Below are 13,756 nucleotides of genomic sequence, written 5' to 3' on the forward strand. Positions count from 1 at the left end.
GCTAAGTTAATATACATACTATAGTTTATGTCAAGCTTTATAACCCAACAATCTAATCTTAGTAATTTTGTATCTTTACATCGGACGCTTCAATGTTTACATATGTGGCTGTATGTGTGAGTGTGTGTATATATATGCATGCGTAGCCACAACGTTGGACATAGCACAACAAAGAATAAAGAAAGATGGAGAATTCTCAGAGTCAAAGTAGAAACAAGAAAAAGAGGCTAACGCAAGAGCAACTAAGACAACTGGAGAAGTGCTTCACTGTGAACAAGAAACTCGAGCCAGATCTCAAGATTCAACTGTCGAACAAGCTAGGTCTACCTCAGAGACAAGTCGCAGTTTGGTTCCAAAACAAACGAGCCAGGTCCAAGACTCAGTCTCTCGAGCTCCAACACTGCGCTCTTCAGTCCAAGCTCGAAGCAGCTCTCTCCGACAAGGCAAAGTTAGAGCATCAAGTGCAGTTTCTCCAAGATGAGCTGAAAAGATCGAGGAACCAGCTTGCTCTGTTCACAAATCATGATTCTCCTGTGTGTAATTCTAATCTAGGTTCTTGTGAAGAACGTCATGATGATGAAGTGGTGGTCTTCGACGAGCTTTACGCTTGTTTTGTTAGCAATGGACATGGATCTTCATCAACCTCATGGGTTTGATTCTGTTTCAACACAGACAAGATTCCAATATATAGTCTTGTTTCTGTTTTTTTTTTTTTTTCCTTTGTTCGCTTTCATGCGGTCTGAATATAGAATTGCAATCTGTAATTGAAGTCATTGAGACATTCACTAATACAAATAGTTGATTTTTCTTCATTTCTTGTTATGGTTATAAGAATATAAAAGAGAATTGTAATCAAGAACTGCAATGTTAAACAACTACTTGGTCTAGTTTCATATTACCTTACTGATCACATCAAGTCTTTTCATTCAAGATTTTGTATCATGTACTGGATTTTACAAACTTCACAGGTCAATAATTCAGGACTAAGCAGATGCTCCTTTAATTTGGTATGAGATAAGTGGTTTAGTTTATTTATAGAGACTCTATTTTTTTTTTTTTCCTTTTTTTTGGTTATAAAAACTTGTTCCAAATTTACAAGAGCATTATTATTAGAAATTACTAATACTAGAAATAATTTCTTGGCACTAAAGTAAAATAACTATAGAGACTATAACATATCTCGTTCATGAAATCACATTCTTGCTTTTTCTATAGAAAAATACAAACGGTGAACAAAGACAAATCTATTACAAACTTTGAGAAAGAGACAAAACACTAACAACACGACTTCATGGTCTAATTTCCTTATTTGTGACAGCTGTTACGTACTTTCTTTATAATGGAATTATTTCATTCTAGATTTGGATCGTTGGCTAGATTCTGCAAAGTTTCAACAAACTTATCAGTGTAACCAGTTAATAATCCAGGACTAACCAAAATCTCCTTCTTTTTGGCATGGTTCCTCCTCACTCGATTCCCTACCTCGCTATCTTTGTCCATCACCGAGGTGATCGCGACACTTAAGCTCTCCTTCGCGAACCATCCTGTTTCTTCTCTTTGCACTTCCACCGAAACCTCTAGTTCCTCAGTCATCAATCTCGTGTTGAGAACTTGATCACACAAATATGGAAGCAAGACTATTTGGCAATCACTCACTAGAGACTCCCACATTGATCCAAACCCACAATGGTTCACAAAGCAACCTACTGACGGATGAGCCAATATCAATGGTTGTTGCACCCATTCTCCCCAAACCACTCCACGGTTCTTCACTCTCTCCTCAAACCCTTCTGGCAACGCTTCTTGGATTGTCTCTACGCCTTTTGGTGGTTTTACCGCTACAAGAAACGGTAAACCAGTGAGCTCCATTCCTAAACAGAGTTCTTGGAACTGATTCTTCTCAAGATATATTTGACTTCCCAATGCACAATATATTACCGAGCCCGTTTCGAACCGACTCAGCCAATGACTCCATCTATCTTCAAGTTCTTTACTGTTGTCTGGATCTGGAAGCATTGGACCTGTCAAGAAAACCTTCCTCTGGTATTGACTCTCGATATAGTCACAGAATTTACCTTCAACTTCTTTGCAAGTCCTAATTGAGATGAAATCACAATTCATAAGACCTGTGGTTATCCGGTGATACATCCTCTCGTAGTAGATGGAATAAGACAACAAGGCGTGAGCATCGTGCTCACGGTACAACACTTTTGACGAAGGATAACCAGGTGGAGGTACTCCTAATTTACCACCTGGGACATGTTCATGAGCTATGGAGTTAGCCGATATCACAAAGTACATCACACTCTTGACTCTATGTTCTTTAGCCATTTCCGCAACCCAATAAGCATAATCGAAAAAGATCAGGTCAGGTCTCAAATCACGTACAGCAGCTTCGACTTGATCGCGTGTGAGATCCATGGCTGCGGTCAGAAACTTCCCCAACGAGATGGGGATATCGGAGGCTGTCTCGGCGCCAGCAGGAAGGCCATCAACATGAGGAATAGTAAGAGGGTGAAAGACGATGCTGTCTGGAAACATATTTTGATGTTCCAACTGTTTCTGAGCTTTCTTAGGTAGCAAGAAAGTAACCCTATGACCATTTTCAGCTAACTTGTTGGCTAGATGCAAGTACGGAGTCATATGACCAAAAGCGAACCATGGAAACATAACAGCGTGAAACTTTTTGCCCATTTTGCTTTCCTAAATTGTCGAAACAAGTAGAAGACAAAAATAAATAAAGATTTCAAAGAGAGCCAAAAGAAGAAAATTTTGTAGCGTTTCAGATGATAATTAAGCAACTTTGTTTATTCTTGTTTTCTTTCTCAAAAATTTCTGCGATTGAGATAACCCGAATATTTTAGCTTGGAGAATGTGCTTGTGATAGCGTGAATGGTGTTTTAGGTTTTTTTATTACTGCGGGTTGGTGGCTTAGTTGGTGTGAAGTAGTGCCCCTAGTTGTTACATGTGTTAAAATATACTTTGCCTTTATTAGAAAAGTATGATCTAGATATTGTGTATATCTAAACATTATTGTATTATTGTTTATATCTAAACATTATTTTAAAGTAAATCATGTAATGCCTCTTGAGAGAATACAATGTTGCATGTCAAGAAGTCGAAAAGTAATTGATGACTACGAGTATTAGTCTGCACCAGGTTAGCTTGGCCCTCTTTGATTCGAGTCCGTAAAAGCCCAAATATATGTTAATTTGAGCTCGAGCGCCTAAAAAGAACTTCATGAAACAAAGACCAAAAAATCCCCTAGAGTCAAGGTCATGTTGTTCTTTAATCTTTATCACTCCATCTTTCCCAATTCTCTTTGGATCTGATGACTTCTGTTCAGGAGTACTACCTTCGTCACTAGTAGATTCATCATCTTTATAAGCACGGTATATATAACAACACTTTCGATAGACCCAAAATATCAAGTTAGAAAATCTTTAGGCTTAATTTGTTTTGGGAAGATGAACTCCAAACTCTAATGATATTATTGCAATCTCACGTTCCAACAAAAAAAAGAAAACATTCTTGTTTACAAAGGTCAAGTAGCTAAAGAAACATATGCATTTGTTGATGCTAAAAGAAGACTGAATGTTTTTCAGATCAATGCATCTTCGATCGGTCTACGACCTTGTTGATAGTAATCGAAGAAGGTCTTCTCAGACTTCTTAACCGCTTTGTACAACCTTGGTCTTGCCTCAGACACTAGCCCATATACAGGTTGAATCTCTTTGTCCTCATCAGCATTGCAAAACGTTGCCACAGATATCCTTTCCTTTTCCCCGTTAAGCACTACTCTATGAACCGGGCTCTTGTATATTCCATTGCTCATTATCTGAAAATGCATGAGAGATTCTTTCAAACACACCGAACAATCTTCAACTATCATAGATGCATTTTTAAATATATTCTTATTCTTTTCATACTTGCATATAAAAGTGAATCATGATTAATTGATTGATTACTTGATTACCTCCATAGTATCCCCTACATTGATCATAATTGTATGAGGGAGTATTGAAGCTTTATACCACTTCCCATCTTTGAGGAACTGAAGTCCTTCGACATTTTTGTCGGGTAGGAGAAGAGTAAAGGCTGAGCCATCAGAATGCGGTTTAAGCCCAAGAACCTTGTCCGGCCTCAGACATGGAGGATACACGTTGAATCTCGTCTCCATAGTAGCATTTTCTCCATGCATCTCTAGAAAGCAATTATCTTCCAACTCCAAAGATCTAGCCAATGCCTTGAAGAACTGCTCAACCACTAGCTGTTGCTTCATTGTGTATTCTTGTAAAGTTTCCCTGAAGAAACGCTAGTCAAAATCACCAAAATCTAAAGGAAAGCATGAAAGCTATGGTCCTATGCAAGGCCGGTCCAATAAAAATGGTAACCCGGTTTAAGAACATTTTGTCCTCCTATTTGATTCCTAAAATGTTTAAAACAGTATTAAAATATCTTCAAAACACCAAATTCTTATTATTATAAAATAAAGATAACTCAAGTGGCTCTAAACTTTTTTTTAAAAAATTAGTGTCGTTCAACACTTCAACTGATGCTTAACCCGCTTGTCTTCTAGACCGGCCCTGGTCCTATGGATTTTTACCTGAATCCGATTGGGATTTTAGGCCAGAACTTAAGCTGTCGTTGATCTTCAGGGTAAGTAATGAGGTACAAGCGGTCGACCCAATCAAGAACTTGATCATCCGACAGTATCATGTCGTTTCCATATCCTTGAAAACTACCAATCTCTCTCGCGTACTTCTGTTTTTCTTCTGTCGGAAGCGCAAAGAACTGCTTCGTTAGCTCATAAATCTTGTCGAGTAACGCTTCTGTGATTCCATGATTCATCACCTGCTTCAACAAGATATCAAATTTTTCATGATTACACTAGAAACATTTACAGAATTAGATGGCTCTGATCATGGCCTATAAGAGCGTTAGAAGTTTAAAACTAAAACCTGAACAACGCCCCATGTAGCTAGCGCCGAGTGAAGTTTACTCAACTCTTCTCGACCGACATCATAAGAAGAGAGGAGAAGACTAAGATCGATGGTCGTGATTTCCATCTCCTGCGACGAACCGTTGAAAGGTTGATCCCGTTCGCCATCGCCGGTGGGTGTGTAGAGATATCTTTCCGGTAGTCTTTCGCCGGCTGCAACCACCTCTTGGACAGTTTTGGGTTTTGGCTTCTCCATTTTTCGGAGGATTTTTTGTTTGATGATCTTTTAGGAGAGAAACAAAGTAACTTTTATAGTAAACGAAGACAATCTTGAATTCTTGACTTTTCACTATTTTTAATACGCAGGCAAAGTTGACTAGGACAAAAATTGCCGTTTCGTAAATCTTAACATTATCTCAAGAGAAAATTGGCAAAACTAATAGTTATCTAGCTTCTTTTTTTTTTTTGGTCCAGAATTTTGTTTTGGACAAGGTTTGAAGTAAATAAGAGAAAATAAAGCTTCTAAAAAAAGAAATATACACTATGCTTGGGTTTAAAGTTTAGTTTCTGAAGTTTGAAAATTTAGGTATTCGAATTAGAGTTTAAAGATTTGAGTTTAAGGGTTTAAAAAGTTTTGATGCCATCAAAGCTAAGTACGGCTATGCAAAAACTCAACATTACTCCCCAAGGTTTGTTTAGTATTTTTCTTATTTGTAAGGGTAAGGGCGTAAGGCTATCTACTTAATTTTCATCTCTTTATTATTAAATAATTATAACGTATCAAGATGAGTTCAAAATCAAGTTATATTTGATATAGTAAGTGAAACTTAAGCAGAACATAGACAGAAACGAACAAATTAAAGTACTTGGTGGTCTACGTTCTTACGGTCTTACTGATCATAGCTACTCTTTTTTTATTTGGTTACAAAGTTTTTCATTCAAGATTTATATTTTGGACTAGTTTCTCCAGTGCTTCTACTAACTTATTGACATAACCACTCATTAGTCCATGACGAAGCAAAGTCTCCTTCCACTTTGCGTGGTTCTTCCTCACCCGGTTCCCGAGCTTGCTGTCTTTGTCCATCACTGATCTGACCGCAACGCTCAAGCTTTCTTTTGTGAACAATCCTGCCTTTCTTTCCACTTCCACTGAGAGCTCTAGTTCCTCAGTCAACAATCTTGTGTTGAGGATTTGATCAGGCAAATATGGAAGCAATACTATTTGGCAATCACTCACCAGAGACTCCCACATTGATCCAAACCCGCAATGGTTCACAAAGCAGCCTACCGATGGGTGAGCTAATATCAACGGTTGCTGCACCCATCCTCCCCATACCACTCCACGCCCCTTCACCCGCTCCTCAAACCCTTCTGGTAGCCCTTCTTGGATTGTCGATGATCCTCTTGGTGGCTTTACCGCTACAAGAAATGGTAAACCTGTCAGCTCCATTCCTAAGCAGAGTTCTTGAAATTGATCCTTCTCCAAAATGATTTGGCTTCCTAGAGCACAAAACACCACTGAGCCAGGTTCAAACCTGTTCAGCCAAAGATCCATCGATCTTCTAGTGCTATGATCTTGTCCGGTTCAGGGAGGATTGGACCTGTCAAAAGAACTTTTCTCTGAAATTGGCTCCCCAATAAATCGCAAAATTTCTCTTCTACTTCTAGGCATGTCCTTATCAAAATGACATCGCAGTTTGTAAGTCCCTCTGTGTTACGTGCGTAAATCGTATGTCCCTCTCCAAACGGATAAAAGAGGAATGACATGGCATTAGTTTCTTGACCGCGAAGCAACACCTTCGAAGAAGGATATCCTGGTGGAAGAACATCTAAGTTATCTGGTCGAAGACCAGGGACAAGTAAGGTAGATGCAGATGCCGCAGAAAATGCTATGAAATACACACTCTTTGCTCCATTATTTTTAGCAATTTCAGTAACCCACTGAGCAAAATCGAAAAATATCATATCCGGTTTCCCAACACGAACTGCATCTTCGACCTGATCACGTGTCCGATCCATAGCCGAGGCCAATGAACTTGATAACGAGGTCTGGATATCCGAGGTTGTCTCAGCACCAACAGGGAGACCATCGACAGGAGAGACAGTAAGAGGGTGAAAGACGATGTTGTCTGGGAACAGATTGAGATGTTCAAGTTGCTTCTGAGCTTTCTTGGGCAGCAAGAATGTAATCCTATGACCTTTCTCAGCTAGTTTGTTAGCAAGATGCAGAAAGGGAATCATATGACCAAATGCGAACCAAGGGAACATGAAAGCATGAAACTTTGGCTCCATTTCTATTTCTTTTCTACCTTTCCTCTTCCGAGTTATCGAAATGTGATAATTGGAAAACCAAAAAATTTTAAGCCTTCAAAGAGAGAGATACAATAATGAAATTTTTTTTTTTTTTTTTTTCAATTTTAGTGTGAGGCTAAAGAGAAAACACCAATAAATTTATGAGAAAATTAAATGAAAGGTAGCTCCGAGTGTCAGAAGTAGCGTTGTATCTTTTTCAACGTTTCAGTGTCAAAGGCAATAATATGTGAAACGTGCCTCAATAGACAATAGAGCTCCCCGTGGCCACAACTAATAACAGCAATAATATATGAGAAAATTGTATAACAGTTTAAAGAAATATCTATTTCTTTTTTGTCGGCCGTGAGATGGAAATATGCATTTTTCCCGTCTACATTTAGCATTTTACTAAAAAGTCATTGTCAAGGTTTATTAAAATCTCCTCGTAGTTTAGTTACTTACATAACTGACTTCTAGCTTTATCGAATGTATCCTTCCTTGTGCGCAGTGTGTAGAGATAAATTTAACAATTGTTTCGTTAAGTTTGATTAATGGTGGAACTAATTCCGTGGAAAGATTTATATGTTTACTCATTAGTGAAACATATAGTTGGAGGTTCTATCTGTTATACAAAGAAGCACATTTCGTTATCATCAATCTATGCTTTGATATGTGTTCTGTGATCAGAGCCGTTCCACAATATATATATTGGGGCCAGAAGCCCAAAACAATATTAAGACCAACTTTTAGTGGACCAAAGAATTTATTTTTTGATATAACTGGTGGTGTAAAGGGTCGACCACGATATGTCAGGAACATTTTTGTTGACATTTACAGTAGTTAAAGGGCTGATAAAATACATATACGTTTCCCGGCCGCAAGCACATGCTTCGGTATTAGTGTATTACGTGGGTTTAGATATGCGGAAATACATAACCAATATCAACAATGCCAGTGAGAAATACATAACCATGCAAGTGAGAAACGACCATGTGAAATTATACATATTTGGTTTAGGTATGCGGAAATATATAGAGTGTAGAATTAATTAGCTTAGAAACTGAAATTTGAGATTGAGAGAGTAGAGCTTCAAATGTCCATGCAAACCAAGTTTCTTTAAAAAGTGTTTTATTCATGTTCTTTCTCTTCAAGACTTATTGACATAACCATTCATTAGCCCAATACTAACTAGAGACTCTTTCCGTTTGGCTTGGTTTCTCTTCACTAGGTTGCCAAGCTCACTGTCTTTATCTATCACAGACCTAATCGAACCGCTCAAACTCTCCTTCGAAAACAATCCCCTGTTTCCTCTCTTTTCACCTCCACCGAGACCTCGAGTTCCTTGCTCATCAATCTAGTGTTAAATATTTTTTCACCCAAATGTGGAATAAACACTATTTAGCTGTCATTCACTAGATTCAACTTTTATTAGCACTACAAGAAAGACGTACATTGTTAGTTCGGAAAATATGCTATCATATGTAATAGATAGCGATTTCATAAATACTATGATATCGGCAGCTATGGTAGATATCCCATCTACGATAGAGTTATTTTTCTAAGTTATAATAAGTTCATATACGATAGCGTTAGTTAAATGTTTTAATTTAGTTTTTTCGTAGCAATATTTGAATGCTGTTATTTATTTTTTCATAACAATTTATGAAAATTTTCAATTTTTTCTAACAACTCAAATTGGGTGCTATGATATATCACTGTACAATAGCAAATATTTTTTGCCGTAATTTATGTTTTCATAACTCTTTTTCGTGTTGTATTACCTTATTACATAACTAAATTTATTCGCTATGATGTATATTATAACGTCTTTTTTTTTTTGCTATTATAGTTGCATATAAGATTTTTCTCTTGCTATTATATAGATGACTTAGTGCTATCTTTAAAAATAGAACCTGCTATCATATGTAATATATATAATCTGTAATTTCAGAGAAAGAAACCATTTATATAACATCTCAAAATCATTATGAATAACATCTCAAACACAATTCCAAAACATTCCGAATCACAATTCCAAATCCAAAATGCAAAACATAAAACATTCCAAATCCAAAATACATAAGACTAGTCTTAAACTAGCTGGACCAAAGTTGCTTCATCCCCTGCAATAATGGACATTGTCTTATATCAGTTTTGCACATGAAATACTAAAAGCACAAGCATCACAGTAAATAATACTTACCAAAAGCACAAGCATCAGTTTACAACAGTCAATAGATGACCAACTGATCAATTGGCCATGCAATAGATGAACCAAGTGCATCTCTCATATACTCAATCTCATCTGATGGCCTCCAAACCGCTGCGTCATCTACCTTGACTATATCTATCCAAACTCGCACAACGTTAGGACCCAAGCGAAAACAATGTACCTTTTGCTCTGGATCAGTTGAATGCACCCGTCCTTCAGAAACAACCCGCTTCCTTCCGCTAATATCCTTTAACTTATACTTCTGATTTTCCTTGATAGCTCCAATTTTTCGCTGACAATTTGACAATATCAACCAATTACTACAAGAATGAGACATAACCATAATTAACTTCTAAGAACATATACAGGCCCGGCCCACCCCTAAAGCAGCCAAAGCATGTGCTTTAGGCCGCATAATATATATAAAAAATTTGGGTTGATTAATGAAACAAGTTCCTAGCTAAGTTGGTTCTGTTGTACGAAAATATACCCCAGGTCGTGGGTCCGATGCCTCGAAACAGCAGTTTTTGTTAATATATTTTATAAAATACCTTGTATAATAAATGCTTTAGGCCTAGGTAATCTTAGGACCGGTCCTGAACATATAAATATAAGTTACCGGAGATCTTCGAAGAGGTGACTGTGCAACTGTTTGAGTTTCCATTGCATTAGATTTTGGAACTGTTCTTGGAGATTTCTCGCATGATGCTGAGGTTTGTGTCTTATGCGATTTAGATGCAGAATTTTGAGTAGGAGATAACTGACCTGTTGCATCTAGGTTGTTTTCAAAGACAACTTTGGTGACAGGCCATGCTACAAAAGATAGTAAACAGTCCTCTATGTATATCACATCTTTTGTAGGCCTCCAAATAAATGTGTTGGGCTCGTGTACCACATCAACAAAAACTTTTACACCCTTTGGTCCGAGTGGAAGTCCATTCACCAAAGCTTTTTTATCTTGTGTGTTCCAACGGCCTTCAACAACAACTACATCATCGTCAGACATATCAAGTAGTTTGTATTTGTTTGTAGAATTGGTTCTTGTGCCCTGTAAAAAACATTAATAAATCACTTAAGTATTCTAGATGATCTATAATCTGTACAAACTTATTAATTAATAAACAAGATAGAAACTTTACAAGTGGTGCCATATCTTCTTCGTGGTCCCCCTGTTCTAGACTAACACACTTCGTGGCAGGCCATGCAATCATGTGCCCAACAAATTCTTCAATCGTGAACATTTCAGTAGCAGGTCTCCAAAGGAATGCTTCGGGTACAGTGGCAGTGTCAACCAATACTTTATAATCTAAAGGACCTAATCGAATCCCATTCAAAACATCATCTGGATCTGTCGATATAATACGTCCCTCAGCAACATTCGCAGCATCACCAGCCCAGTCAATCAAAATACACTTTGGTTGTGATTTTTTGTTCACACTCTACGCAAACTTAGATTATTAAAAACAAAATCAGAGTGTATAGTTATAAAGAAATCAATATAATGGATTATTAATCACTTACCCTTGCAGCAAGATGAGCTATTTTCTTATCCATTTATGAAAGAGTTATGGAAGTTCCAGCGGATATAGGACGACCCTCTAGAATAGAACTATTATCATAGTCAGTGTTTCTATCTAACTTTTCCAGTACGTTTGTAGACTTTTTTAAGAATTCACTACAAAACTGAATGCATTCTTCGGCTAGATAACACTCAGCAATACACCCCTCTGGTCTCGCAGGATTTCTCACAAAGTCTTTGAGAACTTTCATGTACCTGTGAAATGTTTGAAGACTTATAGGTTAGAAATGAACAAAATGAAAATATTAACAATAGCAAAAAAGGGACAATTTATACCTCTCAAAAGGGTACGTCCATCTAAAATGGACTGGTCCACCTAACCGAGCTTCCCTTCCTAGATGAACCGTCAAGTGCACCATGATATCGAAGAAACTTGGCGGAAAAAAACTTTCAAACATGCTTATCGTTTCAACAATCTCAGCTTCCATTACCAAAATCTTCTCTCTATCAATTACTCGCTGACACAAGTGGTTGTAGAATGCACATAAGCGTGCAATTGCTAGCCTAGGACCTTTTGGCAACAAACCTTTAAGTGCAATCGGAAGGAGTTGCTGCATTAACACGTGATAGTCGTGTGATTTTAGACATGTTACTTTGCAGTCGTCTAAAGATATGCCTCTCGCTATGTTTGAACAGTAGCCATATGGTCCTTTGAAATCAACAAGACGAGTACATAATATTTTTTTCTCTTTCTTCGATAAAGACCAAGGAGCTGCAGGTAGATATGTTCTTTTCCCTTGAGTCCTAGGGTGCAAATCCTTCCTAATACCAAGATACTCCAAATCTTTACGGGTATTTAGACCATCCTTTGATTTCCCACAATGTAACAAAGTAGAGAGAATACTTGCAGCCACATTCCTTTCTACATGCATTACATCTAAGTTATGCCTCAGAGGAAGATCCTAAGAAATACACAGAACAAATACAATAAATAACTATAAGGTTACACAAAGTTTAATGAAAAATAACTATAAAATTTGAAAATAAAATTATACCTCCCAATACGGTAACTTGAAAAATATAGACATTTTCTTCCATCTTGATAACTCTCCCTCATCTACATTTACATCATTTTCTTCATCCTCTTCTGACTTACTTGATAACTCCTCTTTATCAGACTCCATACTAGTACACTCAGTCTTTTTCCTCTTGCGCGCAGATCGTTTCCAATTTCCGAAGTCATTTTTGAAAATTTTCAGGTTTTGAGAAATTTCTTGCCCAGACAATATCCTTCCTTTTCTCCCATGTTCAGTTTTTCCATCAAACCACAACTTCTTTAATCTGAAACTATGCTTTGGTGGCAGTCTCTTTCGATGGCACATATAGACATGTTTTCAGCTGAACTTCAACCACAAACTGTTTGTATTTTTTCGACATAATGGACAGGCCATCTAACCCTTTACTTTGCAGCCTGCAAGATTCTCATAAGCCGGAAAGTCACTAATCGTCCAAAGCAGCATTGCTTTCAGATTAAAAGTTGATTTACTGAATGCATCATATGTTGTCTCTCCATTGTTCCAGACATGGTTAAGATCCTCTATGAGCGGCTCTAAGTATACATCAATGCTATTACTAGGCTGTTGTGGTCCAGGTACCAACAATGTAAGCATGATGTTCTCCTTCTTCATGCATAAGTCAGGTGGCAAATTGTAGTTTACTAGCAAAACAGGCCAGCAACTGTAGTTGTTGTTCTTCATGTTGAATGGATTAAATCCATCTGTGGAAAGACCAAGCCACACATTCCTTTCTTCAGCTACAAAGGAAGGATATTTGGCATTCATCTGATCCCATGTTACTGAATCCACAGGGTGGCGGAGTTTACCATCATTGCTCTTGTTAGTTTGATGCCACCTTAAGTATTTAGCCATCTCTTTGGACCTAAACATTATCTTTAGCCGTGGGACTATGGGAAAGTAGCGTAACACTTTCTGTGGAACACCTTTCTTTACTTCACCAGTAACCATGTTCGTCTTCCATCTAGAAGCCTTGCATTTAGGAGAATTATCGAGCTTCTTGTACTTCTTTCTGAATAAGCAGCAATCATTAACACATGCATGAATCTTCTGGTAGCCCATATCAAATGACTTAAGAAATTTCTTCACCTCATATAGTGATGTGTGTATCACATTGTCCTCTGGTAACATTTTCGGCAATGTCTCCAGAAGATCATTGAAACTCTTGTCAGACCAGCCATTTTGTGTCTTAAGTCTGAATAGGGACACAATTGCCAAGAGTTTACTATGATTTACATAACTTGGATATAAGGGTGTTACAACATCTGCAAGCTTTGCAAGAAACTCNTATAACAAAATCGGATACTTAAACAAAATCGAAGAGACTAATTGGATACATAACTAATCGGATACTAATGAGCTCTAATACAATTGAACAAATCTATTGCATGTCGAAAAATAACTGTGCATTGTTCCAATTTCATAACTGTGAATCAATTTCATAACTAATCGGATAATAATGTGCTCTGAATCAGTTGAACAAATCTATTGCATNTCCCAGAATTTAACTCTCCATGATGATACCAATCTGACCGCCACTTATAAGCCTCATNATAATGTGCTCTGAATCAGTTGAACAAATCTATTGCATGTCCAAAAGTCAAAACTTATATAAAACAATCATATGAGGAAGAAAATAACCTTCGAGTGGAGCTCAAATCCAGAACTTAACTCCGGCGGTACTTCAGAGGGCGGTGACGGCGACGGCGATTGGCGAA

General features: G+C 37.5%; 4 protein-coding genes and 1 pseudogene across 4 annotated transcripts; 1 reads left to right on the forward strand and 4 right to left on the reverse strand.

Annotated features, from left to right (window-relative positions):
- Positions 1 to 812, forward strand: LOC104729123 (homeobox-leucine zipper protein ATHB-52-like). Its single transcript, XM_010448014.2, has one exon. It carries the CDS (start codon positions 186 to 188, stop codon positions 654 to 656), a length of 471 nt encoding a protein of 156 aa, XP_010446316.1. The 5' UTR covers positions 1 to 185; the 3' UTR covers positions 657 to 812.
- Positions 1,210 to 2,779, reverse strand: LOC104729124 (UDP-glycosyltransferase 79B9-like). The gene has a single exon (XM_010448015.2). It carries the CDS (start codon positions 2,692 to 2,694, stop codon positions 1,351 to 1,353), a length of 1,344 nt encoding a protein of 447 aa, XP_010446317.1. The 5' UTR covers positions 2,695 to 2,779; the 3' UTR covers positions 1,210 to 1,350.
- Positions 3,469 to 5,255, reverse strand: LOC104729125 (codeine O-demethylase-like). The gene is made up of 4 exons (XM_010448017.2): positions 4,962 to 5,255; positions 4,607 to 4,854; positions 3,977 to 4,304; positions 3,469 to 3,838 (listed from the first exon to the last, which is right to left on the reverse strand). Exons 1-4 carry the CDS (start codon positions 5,196 to 5,198, stop codon positions 3,602 to 3,604), a joined length of 1,050 nt encoding a protein of 349 aa, XP_010446319.1. The 5' UTR covers positions 5,199 to 5,255; the 3' UTR covers positions 3,469 to 3,601.
- LOC104729126 lies at positions 5,729 to 7,342 on the reverse strand (annotated as a pseudogene).
- On the reverse strand, positions 11,001 to 13,169 carry LOC104753810. The gene is made up of 4 exons (XM_010476009.1): positions 12,429 to 13,169; positions 12,021 to 12,332; positions 11,302 to 11,927; positions 11,001 to 11,220 (listed from the first exon to the last, which is right to left on the reverse strand). The coding sequence occupies exons 1-4, from the start codon at positions 13,167 to 13,169 to the stop codon at positions 11,001 to 11,003; spliced, it is 1,899 nt and encodes a 632-aa protein (XP_010474311.1).

This window comes from Camelina sativa, chromosome 2, assembly GCF_000633955.1.
Source record: "Camelina sativa cultivar DH55 chromosome 2, Cs, whole genome shotgun sequence".
Lineage (NCBI taxonomy): Eukaryota > Viridiplantae > Streptophyta > Magnoliopsida > Brassicales > Brassicaceae > Camelina > Camelina sativa.

Coding starts and splice junctions, on each gene's coding strand:
- LOC104729123 (XM_010448014.2), top strand. CDS start 186: ATGGAGAATTCTCAGAGTCAAAGTAGAAACAAGAAAAAGAGGCTAACG.
- LOC104729124 (XM_010448015.2), bottom strand. CDS start 2,694: ATGGGCAAAAAGTTTCACGCTGTTATGTTTCCATGGTTCGCTTTTGGT.
- LOC104729125 (XM_010448017.2), bottom strand. CDS start 5,198: ATGGAGAAGCCAAAACCCAAAACTGTCCAAGAGGTGGTTGCAGCCGGC. Junction 4,305..4,606: donor AAAATCCCAATCGGATTCAG/GTAAAAATCCAT, acceptor GCGTTTCTTCAG/GGAAACTTTACAAGAATACA. Junction 3,839..3,976: donor ATGTAGGGGATACTATGGAG/GTAATCAAGTAA, acceptor ATGCATTTTCAG/ATAATGAGCAATGGAATATA.
- LOC104753810 (XM_010476009.1), bottom strand. CDS start 13,169: ATGTTACCAGAGGACAATGTGATACACACATCACTATATGAGGTGAAG. Junction 11,928..12,020: donor TCAAGTTACCGTATTGGGAG/GTATAATTTTAT, acceptor TGTATTTCTTAG/GATCTTCCTCTGAGGCATAA. Junction 11,221..11,301: donor TGGACGTACCCTTTTGAGAG/GTATAAATTGTC, acceptor AACATTTCACAG/GTACATGAAAGTTCTCAAAG.